Raw genomic sequence first — 22,652 nt, forward strand, 5'->3', positions numbered from 1 at the left:
GGCGGAAATGACGGCGGATGATCCGCTGTACATGGAGGTTGGGGGGATGGTAGGTGGGGACCAGTGGGGTTCTGTCCTGGTGGCGGTTGGAGGGGCGGGGTTCAAGGGCAGAGGATCGGGGAGTGGAAGAGATGCGGTGGAGGGCATCGTCGACCACGTTGGGGGGGGAATTGCGTTCCTTGAAGAAGGAGGCCATCTGGGTTGTGCATTTTTGTTCTGGTCCTCCTGGGAGCAGATGCGGCGGAGACGTAGGAATTGGGAGAATGGGATGGCGTTTTTACAGGGGGCAGGGTGGGAGGAGGTGTAGTCCAGGTAGCTGTGGGAGTCGGTCGGTTTGTAGTAGATGTCCGTGTTGATTCGGTCGCCTGAGATGGAAATAGAAAGGTCGAGGAAGGGGAGGGAGGAATCTGAGACTGTCCAGGTGAATTTGAGGTCGGGGTGGAAGGTGTTGGTGAAGTGGATGAACTGTTCCACCAAAAACGCCATCCCATTCTCCCAATTCCTTCCCAATTCTGTCCTATCACCCTCACCTTGACCTTTTTCCACCTATCACATTTCCGACGCCCCTCCTCCAAGTCCCTCCTCCCTATCTTTTATCTTAGCCTGCTGGACAAACTTTCCTCATTCCTGAAGAAGGGCTAATGCCCGAAACGTCGATTCTCCTGTTCCCTAGATGCTGCCTGACCTGCTGCGCTTCTCCAGCAACACATTTCCATCTCTGATCTCCGGCATCTGCAGACCTCATTTTCTCTTCAAAGTTAGCACTGCTGCCTCACAGCGTCAGGGATCTGAGTCAGTTCCATCCTTGGGTGACTGTCTGTGTGGATTTTGTACATTCTTCCCATGTCTGTGTGTGTTTCCTCCCACAGTCCAAAGATGTGCAGGTTAGGTGGATTGGCCATGCTAAATTGAAAGGTCACCTGGACCTGAAATGTTTAACATTGATTTCTCTGCACAGATGCTGCTAGACCTGCTGAGCTTTTCCAGCAACTTCTGTTTTTGTTTCTAAATTGGCCATAGTGTCCAGGGATGTGCAGGCTAGGTGGATTAGCCATGGTAAATGCAGGGTTACAGGGATAGGGTGGGGGGTTGGGTATGGGTGGTATGCTCTTTGCAAGGTTGGTGTGGACCCTATGGGCCAAATGACCTGCTTCCACACTGTAGGGATTCTGTCATTCTATGATTCTAGTAGTGCAGAACATTTATTTGGTTATTGACCTAGAATTTCAGATGGATTTTATTTCAGCTTCCTTGGAACAGTGAAGACAGAAAAAGAAAACTATGAAAAGCTTTAAAAATGAGAAAATACCATACTAAGGAACAGTTGCATCAGTCAAATTTGTATAACTTCTCAAAATGACATTTTGAAAAAAAATGTGGATGTGATGTTAATTGAAGCACTCTTAGTTGTTTGAACAAGTCTGTGTCCTGGAGTCTTTATGGCTCTGGTCTCTACATACCAGTTGTTTGAAGTTAGCCCTGTCGAAGAACTTACTTAAGAATATACTTAAGTGATTGCAAAGTTCACATGAGTAGTGAATGTTCAAATTTTGGCCTGTATTGAAGTTTCAAACAGTTAACATTAAAAAGCTGTCATTTCCTGTGAATGTACCTGTGTTTGCAAGCTGATTTTAAAAGTTATGTATTACTTTTATTACATGCAAATAAAATCATCTGGGATGTTTGATCTTTATAATATCAAAATAATATTTAATTCCAAAAAACTTTGACAGGTCTTTAAATGTTATTTATTTTCTTTCTCAAACTGTACAACAGATACAGATATTGGCATCTATCAATATTATGATAAGAGAGACGCAGGTAGGTTTATACTGTCATTTATATATCAGTAACTGTGATACAAATGTAAATTATCTAAAAATAGTGAAATACTAAATTCCATATGTATGCACCAAAGTTCCAGCAGAGGGCATCAAAATCCAACTGATATGAATACAGAGAAATAGAGTCTTTATGCCATTTACTGAGTGACTCAAAATTTGTTAACCCTGGAAGACTATTTGCTACATTTAATGTCCTTCCATTTAAGACTATTAAAATAGAAGTCTGTGTTAAGATCCTTTTGGGAATAAAATTCAACTTTGGTGCAAATGCAAAATGTGCAGTCGTGAATTAGTTGGTGTTTAACAAGCAATCACCTCATTACTAGCCAAATAATACATTCTCAATGTCAAATTTCACTTCCTTCTCGTTGATTATGATACTGATCCTACATTGCTGGTGACAGGCAGTCTCTGTTTCTATACGGCGTTTGAGATTCATAGTAATATAACATTATAACATCAGTCCCTATTTTAGCTGCAAAGGTTTAGTGTTAACTTGCACTATCGTATGTTATTTTCATTTTTCTCGTTTTGAATCCCTTAAGTGTCACCAACAGACTGCTGTTACCTGGAAGCGAAGCAGCATATGACAGAGGGTAAGTAATGTAATAGTATGACAGAATGTTATTTAAGATCTTAATAATTGAAGTAAATATGTTTTCACCATTTCTGATAATTATGAATCCGGTTCCTCTGCATAGTTATCATGGCTTGTCTCCAATAGGCTCAGCAGCTTCTTAGAATAAAGCAAAGTGCTGACAAAAATGCACTGAATGCTAGCTGTATAGTCTTCCTGTTCTCCTCGGTAACAGAATATTACTGTAAATCATGTATGTCAGTGATCATACTAAGTAGGAGAAAGTGAGGTCTGCAGATGCTGGAGATCAGAGATGGAAATGTGTTGCTGGAAAAGCGTAGCAGGTCAGGCAGCATCTAGGGAACAGGAGAATCGACGTTTCGGGCATTAGCCCTTCTTCAGGATATTATTTTGAAGAAGGGCTAATGCCCGAAACGTCGATTCTCCTGTTCCTTAGATGCTGCCTGACCTGCTGCGCTTTTCCAGCGATCATACTAAGTACACAAGCCATGTCTTTATTAAGCCCATTTTTTCTGAATATCTTCCTGAGTAAAGTAAAACCAAAGAATCGATGGGTACATGATTTGTCAATCTTAATAACTTCTTTCAAAAAAGAGAAGCAAACATTTTTATAATAAAATGACTAACAATAATAAATAAAATTGAATTCTATTTAATAGTTTTAAGTAGTCCATGACTACTTTCACTCATTCCAATTAACAAAATTTAATATATAAGTATATCAAAATTATATTCCTTAATTCATGATGAATGTCACTAACAATTCCAATAAAGAATTCAGCAAAAACTGTTACGAAAAGGTGTTGGGAATTTGTGTCTGGACTCAACTGTTGCCTGAAACTCATTGTTAAGAAACAAATTAGGTCTCAATCTATTTCAGCTTGGTTTTGCCACAAGCCTCTTCATCATAGGCAGCATGTACTGACTGGCAGGATACTGTAATATAGGTGTGAGGCAGCTTTGAGGCGCACGCTCTCAAGACCATGATTCACTAAATTTGTAGTCTTACCTTAATTTTGGATACAAATAGATAGTTCTTAAGTTTCCAATTCCAAATAAAAGTGTATTGTTTGCCCCCTGAAGTCTGTCTTGCGCATTACATCTAAAACTAATTTTCCAGCTGCATAGCACTTTATTAATTTCTAGATTGCTTTGGCATCGATTCATAGGATTGTAGAGAACAGAAGGAGGCCATTCAGCTCATTGCTCCTCTGTCAGCTTTTAGTCTCACTGTCCAGCTTTTTCCATTGCTCGTAATATTTGTCTCTTCAAGTCTCTCCAATTCACTTTAGAAAATGGCTATTGCATCTGTTTATAAGCTTTTAGCTAGTGGATTCCAGATCACAATTCATTGTGTTTTCAAACAAATCCTAATTTTGCTGGGGTTTGTTCTGCCATTTAATTTAAATCTGTCCCGTGGTTACTCCCATTGGTGTACTTGTTGAAGATGAGGAGAATTTGTTTCCTGTCAGAAGATTGTGCATGTGTGGATCTCTGTTCCCCAGAGAGTGGTGATGACAGGTCATTGAATATTTTTAAGGCAGAGAGATCTCTGATTGACAAGGAGGTGAAAGGGTATGGGGGTAAGAAGGAAGTATTCTTGAAGCCACAATCTAAACAGCCATGATCTTAACAAATGGCAGAGCAGCCTCAAGAGCTGAACGGCCTGCTCCTGCTTCTGATTTGTATGTACCGATTTTGTTTTTATTCACTAATTTCATTTGATAACTTGACTTTTTATTGTGACTTTAGGTACTGGTTGTCATTGTCAAGTTCAAATTGATCACTATTGCTGCCATAATAAAATGAATTAAGTAAATTGCGTTATAGAATACTCACTTTATTAACAAAAAACTATGTTCACTTTTTCTTTGTCAGCTCGTGAATACTTGTGGACACCCAAGAATAGACGCCCAGATAAACTTCGAGACACCCTCAAGGAGTTTGAGGTACCTTCCTAGTTACAAAATTGACAGTAAACAATTATACCCCTTCATTCATCTTTCAGCAACTTTAATTTTTGTAAAGGATCAGCCTACATGGAGATCATAACCAGCCTCTAGTGCAGTGGCATGTTCTGAAACAGTTGCATCTTTGTTTTTGAAGTAGGCTAATCTCTTGTGATTGGAAATCAGAAACACTTTACCCATTGGTGACAATGCATGCATCTGACATAGCCATCTGTGTGTTTCTTGTCCTTCAGGAGCTACTGCAGTGTAGCCGTTGTGTGCTGAGCAAATGGAAGGACAAGAACTTCGGTCAGGTATACACTTCAATGATAATCTTGGCTTGGTAGTTTAACTGAACCTTTCAGGGCTTGTCTTTTACAGCTACAAATAATGTATTGTATATCATGACATGAAATATAGATGACAATGTCTCTTCTGCTTCATCTCACTTAAACTATCCAGATAATTTATATACATGATATAGAGGTTAATGGTATGCAAATATATTTTTTAATGTTGCAATAAATTATATTGAACTTTAATTCGAAAACCATTTCCTGACTCTACAAGAACTGATACAGCTGTTTGCTTCAGAAGGTTAAATTGTTTTCAATTTGTTGGTTAGGAAGAACCACCATGGAATTCTAGAGGGAAACACAGGTGTAAACTAACTTGCTAGAGTCTTTTGAAAAGATAATAAAAGGTTGATGAGAGAAATGCTGTTGATGTGGTCCACATGGACTTTGAGAAGGCGGTTGACACTGTGCCACACAAACCTACTTGCGAGAAATGTTATAGTTCATCAAATAGACTGGTAAATAGCACTATGGTTACAAAATTGTCTTGAGTGATAGGAAACAGAGAGTAATGTTCAAAGGATATCTTTCAGGCTGAAGGAAAGTTACTGGTGGAGTTCCCCAGGAATCTATGTTGGCAAAAAGCCAAAGAACTGTGGGTGCTGGAAATTAGAAACAAAATCAGAAATGCTGGAAAAACTCAACAGGTCTGGCAGCATCTGTGCAGAGAAAGTAGACAAGGAGGAAACTGGCAGAACACAGCAAGCCAGGCAACATCAGGAGGTGGAGAAGTCAAGGTTTCAGGTCTAATCCTTCTTCAGGATGGTGAAGAGAAAACAGAGTTAACGTTTTGGGTCAAGTGATCCTTCTTTAGAATTGTTCCCAAGAAAATGGCACATTTTTACCCAGAAACAAGGAAGGCACAGCGATATATTTCCAAGTCAGGATAGTGAATGGCTTGGAGATGGTTGAGTTCCAATGTGTCTGCTGCCCTTCTCCTTCTAGGTGGTAGAGTTTGTAGGTTTGGGAATAGCTATTGAAGGAGTCTGGGTAAGTTGATGCTGTATATATCTTGCAGGTGGTCCACACTGCTGTCATTGTATGTCAGTAGATGAGCAACTGAATATTGATGGTGGTGTGTGAGTGCTAATCAAGTGGCTGCTTTGTCCTGGATATAATGGGGAGGGATGATAGTATCACATAAAGTCGTGCATAACTGAGAAAAATAAAACAAGTTTGAGAGGAAAGAAGACAAAGGAAATAAATTATGTACCTGAGCAAATACTTAAAATTTAATGAGAATGGAGAATTTGTAAAATGCTGTTTAATTGAAAATGAAAGATTTTGGGGAAAGGACGAACAGAAATCTTGCTTATTAAAATTTAAACAGTTATATTTAAATAGCACTGCAAGTGTTAGAATAATTTCAGTGAGATTGTGTTCTTCAGTGCTGCAAGGTCCCAATGAATTGAGGCAAGCAGGAATTTATCAGCATGAGAAGTGACCAGCTCTACTTCCTTTGACATAAGGAGCTAAATATAGGGTGGGTGTGGATAAGGCCATTGTGAAGGCTGAGACAACATATGCAGTCTTGGAGTTGTACATCAGAAGGTATACTGACATAAGGTAATAGTTCTTTGTTCAACAATTTGTTTTGATCTGGAATGCATTCCCTGAAAGGATGGTGGGGACAAATTCAATAATGACTTTAAAATATATTTCGGGATAAAACTTTATGGAGGTATGCGGAATGAGCAGGAGATTGGGCTGATATGATTCCTCTATCAAAGATCTGGCTGAGGTGTGAAGGATGGTATGCCTCTATCTGTGGTGTTCCTTTCTGTAATTCTTTGACCAATAAATTTTAATCACTTTTAGTCTATTTCAATATTTAAAATTTAAGAATGAAGCCCAGATTTGGAACATAAAATAAAGAACTGCACGTACTGAAAAAAATGAAGCAATATAGAAATTGACCCTTTCGCTCTACAGATCCTGCCAGACCTGCTGAGTTTCTCCAATAATTTCTGTTTTGCCCTAGATATGGATTCCTCCGCCACATTTTCAGTTTGAATCTGAACTTGGGCAATAATTAAGTTAAATGGAGCAATTTGACTGTAGCAAGTTGGAAAAATATATTAAAAGTTTGATAATTGGTAGACAATGGGGAATCTCTAAAAGAGTTAGTACGTATTTTTCAAAAAAATACTTTCTTTAAGGCAAAAATACCCAACAGGAAAAGTGAGAGATCTATGAATAAGAAGACAATTTAGAGGAGTAGGTCAAAAGAGGAGGCTTATAAATGTGCCAAAAAAAGTTGTAAGCCTGAGAATTGGAGGAATTTTAGAATTCAACAAAGGAGGACCGAGAAATTGGTAAAGATGGAGAAAATGGAATATAGAATAATGGGTAAGAGCATGGCAGGTAGAATATAATGTGAATAAGTATGAGGTTTTTCATTTTGGGAGGGGAACAAAGATGCAGAGTATTTCTTCAAGGTGAGAGATTGTAAAGCATTGATCTTCAAATGCAAGTCGGTGTCCTTACTGAAAGCTAATGTGCAGGTACAGCAAGGAATTCAGAACGCAAACAATATGTTAAGTTTATTTCAAGAGAATTTGAGTACAGGAGCAAAAGTCCCGTTTCAATTGTACAGGGCACTGGTGTGATCATACCTGGAGTACTGAGAGCAGTTCTGGTCACCTTCTCAAAGGAAGGGAACACTTAGTGAAGTACAGTGGAGGTTTACCAGGCTGATTCCTGGGATAATAGGATTGTCATATGAGGAGTGGTTTAAAAGACTGGGCTTAAATTCTGTTGAGTTTAGAGAAATAAAACGTGATTTCATAGCAAATTACAAAAGTCTTAAGTGGGTAAACATGGGGGATACGGAAAAAAATGTTTCCCTAAGCATTTAGGAATGAGATGAGCAGGAATTTCTTCACTCAGAGTAGTGAATCTTTGGAATTCTCCTAGAAGGCTGTGGCAGCTCAGTCATTGAGCAGGTTTAAGACAGAGATTGATAGATATATAGTTACTAATGATGTCAAGTGGTTTGGGGATATTGTGGGGCTGTGGCAATGAGATTGATGATTTAGAATGGTGGATCAACCTTGAGGGGCTGAATGGACTACTTCTGTGTTCCTAAAATCATAGCATAAAAAGAACTGTTATGGAAATGCTAATCTAACTTTGAAAATCTTTAATGGAACTTTGGTGATAAAGAATGCATTTTTCACCATCGGCTTTCAACTAATATACTTAGCATCATGTCCTGTCTCTTTCAGTTTTTCTTCAGTTCAGGTGTGCTGGTGTCATTAAGCCTATCTGGGCCACATCTGGAGAAAGCCATGATCGACAGGACCTTAGTGGGGAAATTCATCTCTGACACCATCTATGATGGTAATTGTATCCACATGAAAATCAAATGTCTAAAATAACAGTGACAGTTGAAAAATGATGTGACAACAGATTTACTAATTAGTCTCACTTGGGACTTGTAAAAGCAACAAGTAACTACATGCATTGTCATAGTTACAACCTTTCAGTTGTAAATTATGAATATACTTTTGTATAGAGAGCTTCCAGATCTTATTTTCAACATGTATTAAATAAATTTCAAAAAGTTCCATCTTTCTTCAACAATACTCCTTGCAGCCACATTAATAAAAGCAGATTCTGGAACATTAAGGTCTTTAAATCCAGTTTTTGTGTACTGTAAACACAGTTTTACTACTTTTGCACTTAGTTCCTTGTATTACATACGATATGCAAAAAAAGCTACTTAAATTGAGATTAACAGGAATTGCTTTTGGAGAAACCTTTTTAAGATGTCTAAGGCTATTTTGATTTTTGTTTGATGAACTATTTAAATATGTTTGTATAATTGCACTTTCAAAGTATTGGTTCATTGAAACAAAGTGTGCCTTTATTTTGGAAGAATTTGCAAGAAAAAAAAGAATGTTAGTGCTGAAGAACTGTTTTACATTATCTTCAACTTATTTTGTTTAGATATAAAAGACTAATATTAGAACAGATTTTTTTCCCAATTAATTTAAATCTGTGTCTTGTGATGCTCCAGTTGTTAAGTTCCTTTTTATTTGCCTTTCAAAACCCCTCACAAATTTGAATGGTTCTATTGAATTTTTCCTTAAATTACTCTCTTTAAGCAGAGCAATCCCAACTTTTCTAGCATCTTCATGTTATTGAAGGCCCTCATTACTTGCATTTGCATTTTTGTGTCTTGTATGTTTCAAAATGTTTGCTTTTTAACCTCTGATTTTGGCAAAGGATTTTATATGGTGTATCACTATGGCACCTGGCTCAAGTACAAGAATCTTGTGTCATTTTTTAATCAACAATTGATGAAATGTAATGAACTGTGTTCTCCCTGTGAAAGAATATAATAGCAACTGAGAAGAAGTTTGCATTTCCCCTTTTGAGCAAATGTGTTCTGTGTCACTATACAAATCTCAATGGCGCAGATCTAGTTGTGGATAATATTTTTCTAGTTGTTGGTGTGGAGTAAAGTTTCAGCAGGGTGCTTCTCTAATAAATGGAGCTTGATTAATAATCATGATGTTGTTCAGTACACTAAACTGTAGTAGTGTGAATATGATGATAGATATCAAGTAATTATTTGCTGGGAAGTGGAGAAGATTAGTTTTTCCTGGCATTGCATTCATCACAAGTGGAACTAAAATAAGTTGCCTCTTCACTGGTCTCCATTTTTGACAACTGCCAACGACTAATTCTTGCCTTCAGTATTTCTTTTAAACACTACCAGCAAATGTAAATATCAGCAAGGATAATGGCTATGTTGCAAGGAAACTGACAGTCAGTTTCTAAGGTCAATAAAACTTTTAACAAATATCGGGAATCAGATTTTGGAGGAGTCAGACTGTCAAAAAGCCCAAGTGTAGAAAACTAATGGATCTCATTGTTTAACTCTCCTTTGCTTGTTTAGCTGTACTTGCAGACAATTTTATGATCGTAACTTTTCTGGAGTCCAGCAAACTTTGCTTTGTTCAATTTACAAAGAAACAGAATTCTCCAGATGTTGAGAGAAGAATTGAAAAGCTATCCTCTTCCGATCTTAAGGTGTGTGTTATTATTCTAGAGAATTTTATCTATTTTGACCTCATTAATTTTATTCTCTATGCATTATCAGACTGAGTGAGCATTGGTCAAAATCACTGGGGAAGAGTCCTGCCACAGCATTATTTGCCTTAAAGCAATGTGAGAAATCTTTGCTGTTTCCTCATTTGAACTTGGCTTTATCACATTGCATAAGCAGAGAAATCGGTAACATAGCTTTCATTTAGCATTACTGGTGGGAAAACATCTAGAAATAATAATTCAGGATAAAATTAATAGTCACTTGGACAACTTAATTAAGGAAACTTAGTATGGTTCTGTTAGGGGCTTATACTGTTCAACTAATGGTGGAGGTTTTAGATGAGCTGACACAGATTTTTGATAAGCACACTGTTGCTGATGTTGTATAAAGCAGTTGGCTTGAGAGGGTTAACTGAGAAACTCTGCCCACTGAAAGATAAATGATTGTCTTCGTCTTTGTGGGAAGTGCTAGTTAGCTCTAGTTTGTTGTTAGTTATCAGTCATTTCTGGTGCAACAACTCAAGCAGCAGAGCAACATTTTCCTTAAGCCTCAATCAGCCCAAACCAGAGAAAACATATATAAAAAGAGTTTCAATAAAGCGAGGAAGGAAGAGATCATTGTCAATATCCTAGGAAAGAAACAGTCAATGTTATGTTCAAGGTAAGTCCTAGAAGCGAAAATGATAAAACAAACTTATTGGTCATTATTCTGGGCTGAGAAGCAGGGGAAAGGTAGAAACAAATCAGCTTCAGTGAAACTGAGCACTATTTTGATCCAAATGACTTTTATTTTTATTGCCAACTACATCTTCAAAAGGAGTCATTATTTAAAATGTATTTTTGGTGAAAAGAACATGGAGAGACAGTACACAATGACAGATACTATTCTCAAGGGTATGCAAGAGTACAAAGACCTGAGTGCACAGAAGCTATTAAAGGTGGCAGGGCATGTAGAAAGAGCTGTTAAAGCATATTCTAGGCTTCATAAATAATGGTAGATAAGGAGAAATTGTGCCTGCTCATAAATGGATCAAGAACCAGAGAGCACAGTTTTAAAGTATTTTACAAAAGAAGCAAATGTGAGGTGAGTAAACAGTGTTTTCACACAAGTAGTTAGGACTGTGCTGCCTGGAGATTGGGTCAAGAGTGGATTGATGATTTACTTACAAACAATATGCATAGTTACAAGGAATAAGAAGAAGATTGGCACTAAGTTAAAATGCTTAGAGAACCAGTGCTGATATGGTGGGCCGAATGGCCTCCTGCTGCACCTCATCTGTGATTCTGTCGGGGATAATGGTAAACTTGATATACTTGCTAAACCATTGTATTGTGTGTTAAACAAGGGGGGGGGGGGGGGAAGAGAGAGAGACATTGCTTAGGGGAGATATATAATGTTGTTGGCTTGAAAGGGTCAACTCCAAAGCTTTTGAATTGCTCTGCCTACTGATATATAAATAACTGTCCCTTTGAGGCACTAATTAGTTCTGGTTTATGGTTAGTCACTGTACAGTGTACACCCATGTAACATAGACCTAGATGCTATCTCTTGGGAGAAAACGATGCCTCTTAGTGTTACTGTAGTTAGAAATCTCTAATTAACCTATTAACTTAGTATTATCTAATAAACTACCTCTTGTTACTCACGTATGTGCTATTTCTGACTTTTTGGTGGTTATCCCTTTACCACCTCGTACTAGTAAGCGCTATGGACAAGAAAGGTTGGTGGAAAATAAAGATCTGAGCACAACCAAATGTCAGTTAGAGGCATCTCTTAGACGGATGTGATGGACATGGATTTTTAACTGCTATTTGATCAATGCTGTACAATACACCTGTGTGTAAAGTAAGAGATCATGAAATAAAAGAGACAGCAGCAACATGATTATAAGACTACCTGAGGTAACGGGAAATAGAGTAGTAGTAAATGGATGTTTTTGACTGAATGAAGATTTATGAACAGGCAGCTGGAGGAAAACAGCAAACCAGGTAGCATCAAGAGGTGAGAAGTCGACGTTTCGGGTGTAAACCTTCTTCAGGAATGGAAGTGGGATGGGGATCAGCAGCTCGCCCTACCCGCACCACCAGTCCTGAAGAAGGGTTGTACTCTAAATGTCGATTTCTCCATCTCCCGATGCTGCCTGGCTTGCTGTGTTCCTCCAGCCTCCTGCCTATCTCCTTTGGATTCCAGCCTCTGCAGCTTTTCTGTCTGTGGGTTAATGTTTATAACAGAGTTCCCAGGGTCATTGTTCAGATCTTTGCTCTTCCTGTACATTAATGACTTCAACCTTTGTCGCAAGGCAAACTTCAAAATTTGCACATTACATGAAACCTGGAAGTATTCTGAGCTTTGAGTTAGGTAATGTATAACTTCAAAAGTACATACAGAGATTGATGGAAAATGTTCGAATAACTGGGCCCCATGCTAGGGGTATAACCCTGGCAAAGGAGTTTGGAAAGGAAGTGGCAGCAAAGGGTGTTGGGAAGATGAAAAAAGTAAAAGTAAAAAGGAACTGCACCACCATCTTCTCAAGAGCAACTAGAGATGATCAACAAATGGGCTGGCCAGCGACACCCACATCCCAGGAATGAATAAAAACAGACTAAAAGGTTGGCAAGGCGCTAAAAGGAGGAAGAGAAGAAAGAAGAAAGGAACTTGTGTGCAATGGAAGACAATATAGGATTTGAGTTTTGTGCTGAAAAATGTGTTGCTGGAAAAGCGCAGCAGGTCAGGCAGCATCCAAGGAGCAGGAGAATCGACGTTCGATTCTCCTGCTCTTTGGATGCTGCTTGACCTGCTGTGCTGTTCCAGCAACACATTTGTCAGCTCTGATCTTCAGCATCTGCAGTCCTCACTTTCTCCTATTTGAGTTTTGTGGTTCTTTAATGCCCAAGATTCTGATGCATGCTACATGTATTGTGCTGGTCACTGTCTCTTGGCAATCACAAAAGGCCTTCAAAAAGATTCAATTCTGCTTTGAAACTGTGCATAGTCCTTTTGAAGACAAACACAACATTTGCTTCACAAGGCCTTTTACTATTAAATGGCTGGAACTGTCTAGATGCTCCCTTCATCCTCTGTCAGCAGCCCTTAAAAGTGAAAATCTTATTGAAAGTATTAAAATTAGGATAACGCGAGAGGTTCCTGAGGGGACAATGTTTTTTTACAAATCAGCTTTTGGCAGACCCTACTGTGTCCAGCTATACCCTGAAAATCTACACCATTATTAAAAACATAGATTGGTTGTCTTAAATCCTTTGACCTCTTTTACAAATTAACTTTCTGCGAAAAAACTATTAAAATCTCTAAGCAGGGCTTAATCTTCAGTAGTGCGAAAAACAACAGAACAACTTTGGCATTTTAAAGCCTATTTTTGTCATGGAACAGTTTATTTATGGAGTGATTTAGAATTTAAAAGTAACTGCATAAAAATGTTGAGAAAGCATCTACTGATTCATGTGTCAGTCTAAACTTCAAATTTGCTCAATTTCCCTTATTGTTAAAGAAGGGAATGAGAAAGGAGATAAGAGTGAAAACAACTGTGGTAAACCAAATGCATCTAGCAAGGCATGATGAAGGTATGCAGCTTCAACAAATATCTGAGCAAAACTATTTAAAAATATCTACTCTACATCAGGAGCAGAATGCTGGAATGTCACAAAAAGCTGACTGATGAAAGTTAATATAGATAAATTAATTTTTGTAGGAAGAAAGTTAAGAGATAATATAAAACAAAGGGCACAATTCTAAAAGGAATGCACAGGCAGTCAGACCTGGGTGTATATGTGCATACATCAGTAAAGTGGAAATAATAGCTACATAGAGTGGCTAAGCTTGTATAAAACACTAGTTCAGATTTAACTGGTATATTGTTTCCAGTTCTGAAGGTATTAGAAAAGGTACAGAAAATCATGAGATGATTTGGAAGATGGAGCACTTCAGTTACATAGATTGGAGAAGTTGAACCTTGGAGAAGAGAAGGTTGGGAAGAGAATTGAGAGAGATTTTCAAAATGTGGGTAATTGGAACAGGCTAAATGGGATCAATGTTTCACCAAAATGCTGGGTGATCAAAAACAAGAGGGCCATTTTAAGGTATTGTCAGAAGAAGATATCTTCACAGAAGTTTGGATCTAGAATAGATTGCCTGATTGGTGTAGGCTGGTCACTCTGGACATTCAAGAGGTCTTGGATTATTATCTGAAAAGGAAGAATGTGCAGGGTTACAAGGGGCAAGTGGAGGAATGACGCTGGCTACTCCAAGCTGGATGTTATACAAAGGATCCAACTTGTGTTCTTGCAGCTGACATTTTGGTGTGGGCAGTCCACTATCACTGCAGTGCAGGGTGTGTAGCGAGGCATTTCAGGGGATGTGGAGCGCTTCCAGGTGCCAGACCTCTGGATGCAGTTGCTGATTTGATGCAAAGGAGATGAATTTAACAATCACATGTATGACCAAGGAGACCTGTACTTTCCCGCTCATGGATTCCATCAAAGTATTATTGCATTATGAAAATTCCCTTGAATCATTCTAGGTACTTCACAAATGAAGATGGCTGCATATTTGATGGATCTTGGATAGTATTAATGCTTTATTTAGTGGCTTAGATTGAAAGTTTTTAAAAGATGTTTTTATCCCTTCTGAAAATGTTGAAGTTTTCTTGCCTCTAGAATCCCAAGAATGCCATTGTTTCCAGTACCTTGTCAGAGTACCATTTCTTGGGGTGAGCCATTTTTCTGGTTGTTTATAAGCTGTGGTCACAGTGAGGGAAGTGAAGTGAGATTACCCACTATCGTTTGGATTCAGTGTCTGGAAACTAGTCAGTTTTTCTAGCTTAACCAAATGGCTGTGGTGGTTAGACGCTGCTGTGCAGACTGTGGGAGGGGAAGGTCATAGGTGAGCTGTTATCTAGAATATTAAAGCAAGGTTGGTGAGGGTTGCTGCAACAATTTGACGACTGTCCAGACTGGAGCAATGGACAACTAGAAGGAGGGGACAATACCCATGCAAAAAATTCAAAGATTTGAATGTGCAGACTTTCAAAAATATGAAATAAAGGCCACCCCAACAGAAGGTTCAGGTGCAGGATGGTCAGTCATGCTGATTTTTGGATCCCTTCACTGATTCAAAGACATTAGGCAACTAAAAAGCTGCCATTGGAGTATTAGTCATTTAAAGAAAAAAATCCTACCTCTAAGAGTTGCGAGCCAATCCGAGGATTGACAGGTCTTCAAATCTCAGCAGTAGCACCAGGAGCAACAGCTACCTACTAGAATTAAAGACAGCTCCCCTCATAATTTGTATTTTTTTTTGTCAGCAATTTTGATAGAAATAAAATCCATTTATTTTCAATGGATTTTCTTAAAGTAGCAGAAAGATAAATGTGCATCTTTAAGCAATGCTCTGAAATGTTTATATTAATACTGAGAGATCATAAGACCACAAAATGTAGGAACAGAAGAAGGCCATTCAACCCATAGAGTCTGCTCCATCATTCATTGAGATCGGTGTGACCTGATAATCCTTAAATCTATTTTCCTGCCTTTTCCCAGTAATCTCGATCTCCTTACTAGTTAGAAATTTGTCTGTCTCAGCCTTGATTATATTTAATTACTCAGTCTCCACAGCCCTCTGCAGTAAATAATATATTTATTTACTCTATGCCTGTTTGCCAGTGGCTCAAGTAGTAATCCAGAGATTATCACCTTGGAAGTTCTGCTTTTTAATTTGACTGTTAATTGTTCAAATTCCTTCTGCAGAACCTCCTTCCACCATTGACAATATATATGTCAAAATCCTTAATTAGAGAAAAAAAAACTGCAGATGCTGGAATCCAAAGTTAACAAGCAGGAGGCTGGACGAACACAGCAAGCCAGGCAGCATCAGGAGGTGGCGAGGTTGACGTTTTGGGTATAACTTTTCCTCAGGACTGGGGATGGGTATAGGGGGAGCTGCAGATAAAGGATGTGGTGAAGGGATGGTGGTGAAGTGGGGATAGGAGAAGACAGGGAGACTGTACAACCTGGTTGGTCAATGGGAGGAATGAATCTAGTTGGTAGCAGAGAGAAGTGGAAGGGAGGGGGAGGAGCTAGGAAGAGAGTCAGGGAATGGGAAGGGAGGTCATTTGATAATGGAGAATTCAATATTGAGTCCTCCGGGCTGTAGGCTGCCCAGATGGAAGATGAGGTGTTGTTCCTCCAATTTGTGGTTCAGTTCGTTTTGGCAATGGAGGAGGTAAAGGATGGTCATGTCGGAAAGGGAGTGGAAGGGGAATTAAAATGGGCAGTGACTGTGAGGTCTAATTGGCCCTTGTGAGTCCAGCTGAGATGCTCGGTGAATCATTCCCTAAGTTTATGTTTGCTCTCCCTGATGTAGAGAAGACCACATCGGGAGCTCCTGATGCAGTAACCTAAGTTGAAAGAAAATTAGGTGAAACTCTGTCCCACTTGGAAGAACTGTTGGGGGCCTGGATGGAGGTGAGGGGGTGGTGGATCGGCAGGTTTTGCATCTTTTCCAGTTGCAGTCAGTGGGGAGAGTGGCCCAACCAAGGATTATCGATGGCAATAGTCCTTGCGGTAGGCTGAGAGGGATGGGGAGGGGCAGATGTTCTTGGTGATGGAGTCTAGTTGGAGTTGGCGGGAGTGTTTAAGGATGATGCATTGGATGCAGAGACTGGTGGGATGGTAGGTGAGGACAAGGGGGACTCTGTCTTTATCGCGTTCGGCAGGGGTGTCCCACACCCCACTTCACCCTCAAATTCACTTGGTCCATCTCAGACACCTCCGTTCCCTTTCTTGACCTCTCCACTTCCATCTCCGGTGACAATCTCCAGATGGATGTTTACTACAAACCCACAGACTCCCATAGCTACCTGGACTACACCTCCTGCCACTCGGTATCCTGCAAGAACTCCATCCCATTCTCCCAGTTCCTCCGTCTCCACCATATCTGCTCGGATGAGGAGACATTCCATTCCCAAGCTTTTCCTCCCTCTGTCATCCAGGCAGCCCTCCACCACACCACCTCCATTCCCTGTTCCACTGCTCTAAACCCCCCTATTCCAAACACGATAAAGACAGAGGCCCCTTTGTCCTCACCTACCGCCCCATCAGTCTCGCATCCAACGTATCATCCTTAAACACTTTTAACAACTCCAGTGGCCCCCACCTTCAAGAATATCTTCCCCTACCCACCCCTCTCTGCCTTCTGCAAGGACCGTTCCCTTCAACAGTCCTTGGTTTGCGCCACTCTCCCCACCAACCACCCTAAAGCCCCAGGTACCTTCCCCTGCAACTGGAAAAGATGCAAAACCTGCCAGTACACCGATCCCCTCACCTCCACCAAGGGTCCCAAATAGTCCTTCCAGGTTAGATAGAGATTCAACTGCCTCTCTTCCAATCTAGTTTACTGTATTAGGTGCTCCCGATGCAGTCTTCTCTACATCATGGGCGGCACGGTGGCACAGTGGTTAGCACTGCTGCCTCACAGCGCCAGAGACCCGGGTTCAATTCCCGCCTCAGGCGACTGACTGTGTGGAATTTGCACTTTCTCCCCGTGTCTGCGTGGGTTTCCTCTGGGTGCTCCAGTTTTCTCCCTTAGTCCAAAGATGTGCAGGTCAGGTGAATTGGTCATACTAAAATTGCCCGCAGTGTTAGGTAAGGGGTAAATGTAGAGGTATGGGTGGGTTGCACTTCGGCGGGTCGGTGTGGACTTGTTGGGCCGAAGGGCCTGTTTCCACACTGTAATGTAATCTAATCTAATCTAAAAAATCGGAGAGGCCAAACATAAACTTGGGTTCACCAAGCAACTCACCTGAGCCCGCATGTCTGTCCCCTCCCAGTCACTGCCAATTTAAATTCCTTTCCCACTCCCTTTCCAACATGACCATTCTTGACCTCATCCATGCCATAACAAACGAAACCGCAAAGTGGAAGAAAAACACATCATTTTTGACCCAGGCAGCCTACAACCTGGAGTACTCAGCATTGATTAGATTAGATTACTTTACAGTGTGGAAACAGGCCCTTCGGCCCAACAAGTCCACGCCGACCCACCGAAGCGCAACCCACCCAATACCCCTACATTTACCCCTTACCTAACACTACGGACAATTTAGCATGGCCAATTCACCTGGCCTGCACATCTTTGGACTGTGGGAGGAAACCGGAGCACCCGGAGGAAACCCACGCAGACACGGGGAGAATGTGCAAACTCCACACAGTCAGTCGCCTGAGGCAGGAATTGAACCCGGGTCTCTAGCGCTGTGAGGCAGCAGAGCTAACCACTGTGCCACCGTGCCGCCCAAGTTCTCCAATTTCAAATGTCTTCCCTTTCCATCTCTCTCCCCCTCCCTTCCACTCCTCCCAGCCACCAACTGGATTCATTCTTCCCATTGGGTGAAAGTGAGTACTACAGATGCTGGAGATTAGAGTCAAGAGCGTAGTGCTGGAAAAGCACAGAAAGTCAGGCAGCATCCGAGAAGCAGGAAAATCAACGTTTCGGGCAAAAGCCCTTCCTGATGAAGGAATTTTGCTTGAAACGTCGATCTTCCTGCTCCTCAGATGCTGCCTAACCTACTGTGCTTTTCCAGCATCACACTCATTCCTCCTATTGACCAACCAGATTGTACCATCCACCTGTCTTCACCAATCCCCACTTCACCACCCTGCCCCCTACACCTATCCCCAGTATTGAATAAGGGTTACGTCTGAAATGTCGACTTCTCCACCTCCTGATGCTGCCTGACTTGCTGTGTTCTTCAAAATTTGCTTAATTAGCAGATTCTTGCAGTTGAGGTGCATCCCTGAGACACTGTGGTATATGTTACGACAGTGATGGTTCCAACCTCCAGTAATGTTTCCTTGGGCATTATTATTGTGAGAGCAAGAACCAACAATGAAATTGTATTAAAAGTAGAATTTATTCTTTTGGATTGATTTATAATCCATCTTGGGGAACCTGCGGCCTCATTTGGTTGTGGATCAGATTCATGCCAACAACAGGAGTTCAATCCTTTTCCTGGCTGAGGTTATTTTGTGACTTGCCCCACCCATGGTGGAAGTTGTGGCACATGGCACAGTGGGTCGGAGCTGTCTTTGGGCAGAGGACTCAAAACGTTGTATTGTTATTTTAATTGTCATTCAATAATTGGAGTTTTGTTAAATACTATAATGTATTACAAGTGTTCTTGTAATCCCGGAACATCATTTTATTAGGCTGAAATTTCCCATTTTCTTTTTTGAGTGAGATTCCTGATGCTTGGTCTACCATGGAACCTAAACAATTGCACCAGGATGAAAATTAAGCTAGTTTTACAACAGACAGGCATTCTATCCTGCCAGGTTAGCACCCAGTCAGTGACAGTAAAATTACATCCTATTTAGTTGTGCCTGTGAGGCCATTGTCTCAGATAAGATCTTTTTAAAATTGCTTTCCAGATCTTTTGTTGTGGAGATTTGATTTGATTTGATTTGATTTATTTATTTATTTATTACAAAATATAGTGAAATGTTTTGAATAGTATCACCATTCTCGGGCACCATGATAAAACACAGAAAAATAAAGAAAAATTGTTCAGCTTTATAGCCCGTCTTGTTAAGTGTGCTGCCGTAGGCATGGTAGCCAGGCTTGAGTCCCCTGCACTGCACAGCAACACCTGGAACAAAAATCACCACCCTTCGGTGCCATCTCTCCTTCACCAACAAGATAGTCATAGCTATAGAGATATACATCATGAAAACAGACCCTTTGGGTCAACTTGTCCATGCCAACCAGATATCTTAAATTAATCTAGTCCCATTTGAATGAATGAATTAGCTTTATTGTTGCATATACTCAACTGGTACAGTGAAAAGTTTATATGTCGCTTACTTACAGCAACATCTTAGATACAAAGGTACCCAGATCCAGCTTCTTTAATCACGAGATCTTTGAAAATGGAGAAATAAAATGTCAAGCATTGTAGAATTACAAGTCCAGAACAGCAGTCTTCCAACCCATTCCACATTGACACCTAGCTTCCAATCCACACCGGGCTCTGGCTCCAGACCGCGCCGGGCTTCACCTTGAGGATCATGAGGTTGGGAGATCACTCCAGACCACCACTCCGGGCCCCAGCCTTTGGCCCATTATCCTCTCAACCCTTCCTATTCATGTACCCATCCAGATGCCTTTTAAATGTTACAATTTTATCCACCTCCACCGCCTTGCCGGCAGCTCATTCCACACTCGAACCACCTGTGTGAAAAAGTTGTTCCATAGGTCCCTTTTAAATATTTCCCCCTCACCTTAAACTCATGTCCTCTAGTTTTGGACACCCCTATCCTGGGGGAAAAAAAAGACTTTAGCTATTCACCCTATCCATGCCCCTCATGATTTTATAAACTTTGATAATGTCACCCCTCAGCCTCTGATTTTCCAGGTAAAATAGCCCCAGTCTATTCAGTCTCTCTCTATAACTCAAACCCTCCAACCTGGTAACATCCTTGTAAGTCTTTTCTGAAGTTTCAAGATTCACAATATCTTTCCTATAGCAGGGATACAAGAATTGAACGCAGTATTCCAAAAGTACATCCCTCCTGTGGTCTCACACTACCAAGGGAGCAGTCACTTTGAAATCACAAAACACTGACTCACCACAGGACAGCAGCTTGTATTTGTTGAGATGTATAGTATCTAGTTCATTTTCCAAACTCTTTTTTCTTGAGTAACTACTAACATAGGGATATGAGAGAAAGGGAGTCTACAAGTCTGTACTATATACCATAATTCCTTGGGCCTCTGTAAAAATTAGCAGTTATGTTGTTTCATATTAGTTATCACCAACAGCCTTAGCAGCTTGAATTTACACAAGTCCATTAATGTTCCATGCCATTTCACAGGTGTTATCAAAACTTGATACCGTAAGGGAATTAGTAGAAAACATGGGTTTAAAGAACAGCTTAAAGTGGAAAAAGAGTTGGAGGTTTGGGAGGGAATTCGGGACCACAGGGACCAGGCGACCTAAGGGACAGCCAATGATGGATTGAAATACTCAAGTCTAACATCAGTGGTAGGGAATGCAAAAAGGTTCTGTAGCAATTAATCTCACTTAGAGAGGCAAGAGTGATGGTTGAAAATTGTTTCTGTGACTTGTGGTGTATCACAGGGTTCAGTGCTGGATCCTTGATGCTTTTTGTGTACCTTCCATTGACTCTGTCTACACTTCCTGCTGCCTCGGGAAAACTGCCTGCATAACCAAAGAGCACTCCCACTTTGGTTGTACTCTCTTCCACCCTCTTCCCAGGCAGAAGATGCAAAAGTTTGAAACGTACCAACAAATTTAAGAACAGCTTCTTCCCCACTGTTATCAGGTTTATGATGTGGAGTAGCTGGTGTTTGACTGGGGTGGACAAAATTAAAAATCGCACAATATCGGGTTATAGTCCAACAGGTTTATTTGGAAGTACAAGCTTTCAGAGCGCTGCTCCTTTATCAGGTAACTAGTGGGGCAGGATCATAAGACACAGAATTTATAGCAAAAGATCACAGTGTCATCCAATTATATTATATTGAACAATATATTGTATGACACAGTGATCTTCTGCTCTGAATTCTGTGCCTTATGATCCTGCCCCATTAGTTACCTGATGAAGGAGTGGCGCTCTGAAAGCTAGTACTTCAAATAAACCCTGTTGAACTATAACATGGTATTGTGTGATTTTTAATCAGGTTTATGAATGAACCTCTCATATATTAGAGCCGATCTTTCTCTGTATCTTCTCTGTAGCTCTAACACTATATTCTGCATCCTGTCCTATTACCCTAATGTACTTATGTAAGCTATGATTTGTCTGGTTAGCACGCAACACAATACTTTTCAGTATATCTCAGAACATGTGACAATAATAAATCAAATCATCTCAAAATCCTTAATAATCTAGACATGAATACAGAAGGTTTAATCAGTAAGTTTACAAATGATACAAAAATTGGTTGTGTGGTAAATAGTGAGAGGGAAAGCTTTAAGCTACAGTGCAGATGGACTGGTCAGATGGGCTGAACAATAGCGAATCAATTTTAATCCTGAAAAGTGAGAGGTGATGCATTTTGGGAGGACTAACAAGACGAGGGAGTACATGATAAATGATGGGGCTCTAGGAAGTCCAGTGAATCAAGTCCTTGAAGGCAACAGGATGGGTGGATAAAGTGGTGAAGGAGGCATATCGGATATTTGCTTTTATTAGTCAAGGTACTAAATACAAGAGCAAGGAGGTTATGAAGAAGCTGCATATGACGTTAGTTAAGCTCCAGCTGAAGTATTGTGTGCAGTTTGGTCACCACACTATAGGAAGGATATAATTACACAAAGGTTAGTGTAGAAGAGATTCCCTGGATGTTGCCTGTGTTGGAGTGATGAGGAGAGACTAGATAGGCTGAGATTGTTCTCCTTAGAGCAATAAAGTTTGAGCAGGACCTGATTGAAGTGTACAGAATGATAGGAATAAACCTTTCCTTTCAGTAGATGGCTGAACAATTGGGGGCATAAATTTGAGGTAAAGGGCAGGAGGTTTAGAGGGGATTTAAGGAAGAATTTTGTCATCTGGGGGTAATGGGTATCTAGAACTCATACCTGAAAGGGTGCTAGAAGTACGGACCATCACAACATTTCAAAAATATTTTGATGAACTTTAGAAGAGCCAAACCATATAAGGCCAAGTGCTGGAATGGAATTAGGATAGGTAGTGGCATGATGACTATCATGGACACGATGGGTCGAAGAGCCATTTTCCATTCTATGAAGCTCTAATTCTGTGACTGTAAGTCAAAAGCAAGAATGAGGGTTTCAGCAGCAGATGAACTGAGATG

General features: G+C 40.4%; 1 protein-coding gene across 5 annotated transcripts in view; it reads left to right on the plus strand.

The window, feature by feature from the left end:
- Positions 1-22,652, plus strand: part of LOC122553140 (WD repeat containing planar cell polarity effector) — a 134,053-nt gene that overhangs the window by 41,670 nt on the left and 69,731 nt on the right. For all 5 annotated transcript variants that reach the window (XM_043696719.1, XM_043696716.1, XM_043696721.1 and 2 more), the window contains 6 exons: positions 1,777-1,821; positions 2,390-2,440; positions 4,321-4,391; positions 4,646-4,705; positions 7,975-8,089; positions 9,654-9,787. In XM_043696719.1, the coding sequence (XP_043552654.1) occupies positions 1,777-1,821; positions 2,390-2,440; positions 4,321-4,391; positions 4,646-4,705; positions 7,975-8,089; positions 9,654-9,787 (476 nt within the window). The remainder of the gene's footprint in view (positions 1-1,776; positions 1,822-2,389; positions 2,441-4,320; positions 4,392-4,645; positions 4,706-7,974; positions 8,090-9,653; positions 9,788-22,652) is intronic.

This window comes from Chiloscyllium plagiosum, chromosome 9 (assembly GCF_004010195.1).
Source record: "Chiloscyllium plagiosum isolate BGI_BamShark_2017 chromosome 9, ASM401019v2, whole genome shotgun sequence".
Classification (NCBI taxonomy): Eukaryota; Metazoa; Chordata; class Chondrichthyes; order Orectolobiformes; family Hemiscylliidae; genus Chiloscyllium; species Chiloscyllium plagiosum.